At 36.6% G+C, this 6,842-nt stretch overlaps 1 protein-coding gene across 5 annotated transcripts in view; it reads right to left on the minus strand.

Annotated features, from left to right (window-relative positions):
* The window catches only part of MYO1D (myosin ID), a 298,677-nt gene that overhangs the window by 173,142 nt on the left and 118,693 nt on the right, over positions 1 to 6,842 (minus strand). For all 5 annotated transcript variants that reach the window (XM_023530612.1, XM_023530611.1, XM_011360040.1 and 2 more), the window contains exon 15: positions 4,134 to 4,300. In XM_023530612.1, coding sequence (XP_023386380.1) covers positions 4,134 to 4,300 — 167 coding nt within the window. The remainder of the gene's footprint in view (positions 1 to 4,133; positions 4,301 to 6,842) is intronic.

Below are 6,842 nucleotides of genomic sequence, written 5' to 3' on the forward strand. Positions count from 1 at the left end.
CAATTGTGAGGCAATGCAGTGTTAAATTGTAGGCTCGGAAGCCAATGGCCTGAGTTCAAATACGGCTCCACCAGTACTTGCAGCATGTGTACATCCAGCTATGTGTATATGTGGGCCTTTGTTGGCCTCTAATAAGGTGGCTATCTTTGCTTCCTGGGTCTTGACCATTATGTCTATGATGTTTCCCTTGCAGCTGCTTAGGTGGTTACTTTTCCTGGCCATTATGGCAACCTCACAGTGCTACGGCTGTGGTGAACTCCAGCACGGCAGCTGGGATGGCTTCCTGAATGGCAGCTCAAGCCTCACAAGGCAGTCTTTCCTTAAAACTGCAACCCTGGCTTACTTCTGCATCTTCCTATCTGCCTTGCATCATATTAGGAGTGACTCACATTTTCAAGGTTCACTGAGAATCTCCATTTGATTCCACAGTGTGGCTGTGCATTTACTTGGTTTTAAATACACACGTTTTATATTACATGGGTATGTTTTGGAGTGGGACTGGGAAATTTAAGCTTGCACAATTAAGACCACCACATTTAAAATTCATTGGTTCTTTTTAATCTGTTCTCTTTTGTTGTTACAATGAGTATTAAGAAACATAATCCAATCCTTACAGCATGTTGTCCATGCCAAAAAGCACATCAAAACATTCTGAGTTGAAAGTAAAATAGGTCTAAAACGGGTTAAAGGCAGGTAAAGATATACATTTGCAAAATTCTTTGTCTCCCTCCCCAAATCAAGCTTGCTTATTGTCTTACTTTTCAACTATTCTCCATGGCTTCCACTTTGTCTCATGGTAATACATTTTTAGATAAATGCATATTTTAGATAAATATACTTTTAATTTAGCCTGATCCTATAGTTACCCATTCCCACCCTGCTTGTTCTAATATTTAACTTCTGCTGATTTTTTATAGATGACAACACAAAAACAAATTCTGTGATTGAGCAACTGGTAGAGTTCTAAGAGCAATAACAAGAAACTAGCAATCTTTTCATTAATATAACTTGATACTGTTTGAAATCAAGACTCAGAATGAACACATCTCTACTTGTGAAAGCATTCCTAATATATAGCTTCAATAAAAAAAAGAAAAAACAAATTTAAAGAATAGTGAGATTTTAATAAAGAAAAAGTCTTTTTTGAGTATAACCTTTTGATCAATATGAAATTAAATTTCAATTTTCCAGGCTATTATGCTATAAAGTTAATTCATTCCACGAGTCTTCATTTAGTGTACTCCCTTTCACTTCTACACACAGTAGTTGAACACTGCTGGAGAAAAACAGATGATGCTGGGTGATCTCACCATACATTTAATAACCTTAAATCTCATATGGGCACATAGATCTTCCTGGCAGCAATCTTACTATACAAATCTATGCTTTCTCGCTCTTCAAAATGAATATTCTCACTTCCACTCAAACCTCCTATACCACCTCTCCTAATCCTCTCTCTCAGCTCATGACCTTGCCTTATACTATATTGAAGAAATAGAAGTAATCAGATAAAAACATCTTCTTTGCCATCAGCTGACCTTGAGCCTTCCTGCATCTCTATATATATTATCTGGCTTTGTCCTATTGCTATGGGTGGAGTGTCTCTGCTCCTATCCTGACAAACCTTCGAACTTTTGCTTTGGATTCCATCCCTTGCCTTCTCAAGGATGTTATTATTACAATTATCTCCCTCCCTCCTTCATCGCTGGTTTCTCTCTCTGTTCTGAATCATCCCCACCTGCATACGAACACTTTCTGGCATCTCCAGTGCTGCTTCCATTTTTCTCTGCTCTTATTCACAGCACAAATTCTTGAGTTGTCCATAGGCATCCGGCTCCTTACTTCACTTTCCCATCCTGCTCAAATTGGGCTCTGCCCAGCTCTTTCTCCTTTGACTTCTATGTTGCCAAATCTAACAGTTAAGCTTCAATTGTTATCTTACTTGATTGGACAGCAACATTTGATATGGTATCTGTACTTTTCTTCTTGAAATGCCTCTTCTCTTGACTTCTGTGACATAACCCTTTTCTGGCATTTCTTCTACTTCACTATTTGCTCCGTCTCTTTGCTGATTCCTTCACATCAGACCACAAATCTAAAGTTGGCATGGACTTTCTCTTCTCCTTTATCTAGTTCCAAGACTTTATAAATCATCTATTTTCTAATAACAAAAAAATCTCTCTATCCAGCATGTTCTTCTTCCAGGAACTCCAGATATGTATACCTAATAATAGCTTACTTAGTATTTCTACCTAGCTGTTTAGTAGGCATTTCAAACCTAACACAATCAAGAATAAACCTTGATTCTATCTTTCCATGCCCTCCTCCTCATACTTCTCTTACCCAATCTTCCCTATCTCAGCAAATGATATCATGCTTACCTGGATGCTCAAGCCAAAATCTACTTGACATCCTTCGTTCCTCTCAATTCCCCTCTCATCTAGCCAATCCTTGAAGTCTTACCCTTTCCCCCAAAACATATCCTGAATCTGTCTACTCTCTAGGATCTATAATAATCCCTTGTTCAAAACGCTATCATTAAGCCACCTCTCCTGGACTCCTGCAATAGCATCTCTGAACGTTGTCTTGTTTTCTATTCACATAGCAATCGCAGTGATCTCTTAAAACATCTATAAGATTGCACTGCTCCCTGCTTAAAATCCACCGATTTAAATAAAATTTAAATAATTTAGTCTCGATTACAAAGTTCAACATGATCTGGTCCCTCTCCACCTCTCTGATCTAATTTCACGCAACTCCTCTGTCACTGAGCATCCTCCAACCACACTGGACAACATTTAGGACCTAGAAAACCACATTTATTCCTGCGGTAGAGCCTTTTCCCTATTCCTTTTGCCCCTCCTGCTTTTTTCTCTGATCTTTGAATGGCTGGTCGCTTCCTGTCATTATTATCTCCTCAAGACTCTTCTTATCATCCAATATTTTATGTATTTATTTATTCGTATTTTTTTTGGAATCTGTAGTGTAGAATACAGGAAATGTTCAATAAATATTTTAAAATAAATACAGATGGAATTTAAAACATTATTCTTATAAATCCCAGTTGTCAACTATCATTATCACAAAAAACAATAAATAGCAATATTTTACATTAACTGAGTGATTATTATATACCAGGTACTATTTTAAGTGCTTATTATATATTAAATCCTCCAGCAAACCCACAAAGCAGTCACTATTATTACCCCCATTTTAAAATGAGGAAACTGAGGCATGGAAAGATTATGTGATTTGCCCAAGGTTACAAAGTTATGAAATGGCAAAGCCAGGATTCAAGCCAGGTAGACTAATTTTGGGGCCTCCATGATTGTTTAATATTTTATTATTATACAGTTGACACTTAAATAACATGGGTTTGAACTGGGTCTATTTAGATGCAGACTTTTTTTCCAATAAATGCTGTAAATGTACTTTTTCTTCCTTAATAATGTTTTCTTTAGCTTACTTTATTGTTAGAACACAGTATACAAACACATACAACATACGAAATATGTATTAATCAATTATTCATGTTATTGGTAAGGTTATTAGTAGTTAAGTTTTTGGAGAGTCAAAGTTATATGCAAATTTCCAACTGAGAGTGGTTAGGGCCCCTAACTTTTCATTGTCCAAGTTTCAACTGTAATTAATAATATCAGTAATGAGAAGCAGCATTAACTGAACAACTATTATGTTCCAGGCACCTAGGCTTTTTACTTCGGTTAATTTAGACCTCACAATAAGAGCCTTATGAAGTAGGTGTACTATACTCATTTTACGGATATAGAAACAGAATCAAAGAAATTAAATTTTTGGCCAAAGATTAGACAGCAAATGAGTGGCATAGCCAGGATTCCAGATGTGACTCCAAATCCTTGCTGTTTCTACTGTACTACGATGCCCACATTTCCTCATAAAGAATAAACTTTTTCCCCATGGTCCGTAAACCATGAACTCAAGGAGACTACCTCTGCTAATTCTGGGGAACTCTTTCATATTTGCGGTTTCCTCACTCTTTTGTTCATTAAACAAATATTCAGCAGGTCTAATCGGTGCTGAGGCATTGTCAGACATGCGGAAGCCTTCGTAATTCTCACTGTACTATCAGGTTTCTTTGTTTAGTCTATTCTCACCTGTGAAGGAACTTCTCATATGTCTGGCGGAAGGCAAATCCTGCCCGTCGTACCCTAACGTTTTCCAACAGTCCAAGATACTCTACTTGATGCCGGCAGCGTTCATCATCAAATATCTGTGGGGATTTCTTGTCATTGGGTTTGATGCAACGTACATAATATGGTTCCTAAAAATATAAATCAGCAAATGATAAGTTTCACTGGAGAAAAATCCCAGACTAAGGATGCTAACATGAAATTAGTGTTAACTAATTAATCTCTGTGCCTCTAATTTCTCAGGCATACACTTGTGAATAAAGTAGTTATTCTTTCTTTCCCTTCAATTCAAGGTTGGAAGTGGTCATGCATTCAGCTAAAATTTTGTTTTATTGTAGTTTAGGACTCATCAGGAATAATAGTAGAAAGGAGATAAAACTAGGGAGTAAATAAATGAGATATGCAAAGATTGAGTTTTTGTATATTTATAAAAACACAGTTAAAAAGTAACAGAAGGAATAATTTAATAGAAAGAGGCAAGAACAGTAGGAAAAAAGGAGCTACAGGGAAGAATGTAAAATGTTAAGCACAGCCCTGGTACATAGTAAGTGCTCCATAAGTGCCAGCCATTATTATTATGATAATTATTATTACATTAGTTTGTGCTTTTGAAAAAGAGATTAAGATTTATAAATATATTTTATATTTAAAATTTCTGAGTATATTAGTAGAAAAGTTACAAAACTACCCATAGGCATCAGTGACTCTATGAAAGAGCCTAGCAAAGAAGCCTTCCCTCTGTGCCAATTACATTTTGTACCATGCATTAGATCATAACTCCTTCTAAATATAAAACTGTGCTTGGCATAGACCTGGTACACTGAAGATAACAAATTATCACTGGATGAATCAATGAGGTCAATGTATCCTACCTATCAGTGTACAGAGTTACTTTCCATTCTCTGAACCTATTACTTATCAGACCAGATACACTTTAAGTGATAGAGCTCTCTAGTTAAATTGAGCAGTTTTGAGCTGCAGAGAGAAAGAGGAAAAAGAGAGTAGTAAATAATTTAAGAAGTAGGAGAGATTTGAAGAATGTGAATGTACCTGCATTTTGAACAGAATAGTTTTCAACATCTAAATAGGAAGCTCCAAGTATATATTTGTCACGCTGCCTTCCATGATGAAAAGTGATGCCATTTTCTTTCTTTTCCTAAGCCCTGCTCTATTAGTTTCCTATTGCTGCTGAAGCAGATTATCACAAATTTAGCAGCTTAAAACAACACGAATTTATTCTCATACAGTTCTGGAGGTCAACAGTTTGAAATGAATCTCACTAGGCTAAAATTCAAGGTGTTAGCAGAGGTGTTATTTTCTGGAACCCGTTTTCTTATCTTTTCCAGCTTCTAGAGGCTGCCCACATCCCTCGGCTTGTGATCTCCTCCCATTTTCAAAGCCAGCCAGCTGAATCTTCCTCATGATGCCATCTTTCTGGTTCTGACCCTTTCTGCCTCTCTCTTTCCATCTGAAAGACTCCCGAATTTACACTAGGCCTATTTGAATAACGCAGGATTTATTTTAAGGTCAGTTGACTGGCAACCTTAATTTCTCCTGCCATGTAACAACATGTTCACAGGTTCTGGGAATTAGGACTAGGATATCGTTGGGAGGCTGTGGTATAATAATAATAAAAAAAATCTTGTGCGCGTGCTCACTTGCTCTCTCTCTCTGGTCTTTGTCCCTGGTACCTTCAGAATTTCCTCAGTGATAGGAATATCTTTGTTATGCTAATGAGTTGACTCAAGCCCAGCCCCTAGATAGCTTCAGGATGTAGGCTAGGCACCAGAAAACCCTCTACATGATTGCAGGGCTAGAACTTTCAGATGCCTGACCTCTGGGGAGGGAAGAATGGGGGAGGGGGGCCGGAGATTGAATCAATCATGCTTGCACAATGAGGCCCTGATAAAGAAGCTCAGGACACCAAGATTCCGAGGAGCTTCCTGGTTGGCAAACATATTGATGTAGTGGGAAGGTAATGCACCCTTGACTCCACAGGGACAGAAGCTCCCGATACAGAATCTTTAAGGTTACCGATTTATTCAGGTTTTCTATTTCTTCTTGAGTTAATTTGATAGCACATTTTTCTAGAACACTATTAATTTTTCAAATTCATTGACATACAGTTGTTCCTAATATTTTCATGCTTTAAAAATCTCTATATTAAACTGTATCTTTTCTTCATTGCTTTTTATTTTTTTAAATCAGTTTTATTAAATGTCTGTCTTTTGATTAAGTTTTGATCGATTAGTTTAAATTTTTGCTATTTAAAAATTACTTTCTTACTTCTTTCTTTAGATTTTCTTTGGAGTTCCTTTCCTGGCTTCTTGAGTTGAAAACTCATTTATTTTCAGTCTTTCTTTTTTTTTTTTTTTAAATAAAGGTATAACAAGTAGACCCCTTTAGCAGTATCCTACAAATTTTGATAAATTCTTTGTCATGCAGTTCCAGATATTTTATAATTTCCATTGTGAATTCCTCTTCCAACTGTGAGTTATTTAGGGGAACATTTAAGTTCCCAAGCACCTTTAAAAAACATTTTTAATGCCAATTTTTATTTCACTTGCTGAGGATGGAGAATGCAGCTGTATATACATTTCTTAAAATGGTTAAGACTTCCTTTGTGATCTAGCATGGGGTCAATTCTTGTAAATGTTCTATGTATACTTGAAA

The sequence above is a fragment of the Pteropus vampyrus genome, unplaced genomic scaffold (genome assembly GCF_000151845.1).
Source record: "Pteropus vampyrus isolate Shadow unplaced genomic scaffold, Pvam_2.0 Scaffold50, whole genome shotgun sequence".
NCBI classification, from domain to species: Eukaryota; Metazoa; Chordata; class Mammalia; order Chiroptera; family Pteropodidae; genus Pteropus; species Pteropus vampyrus.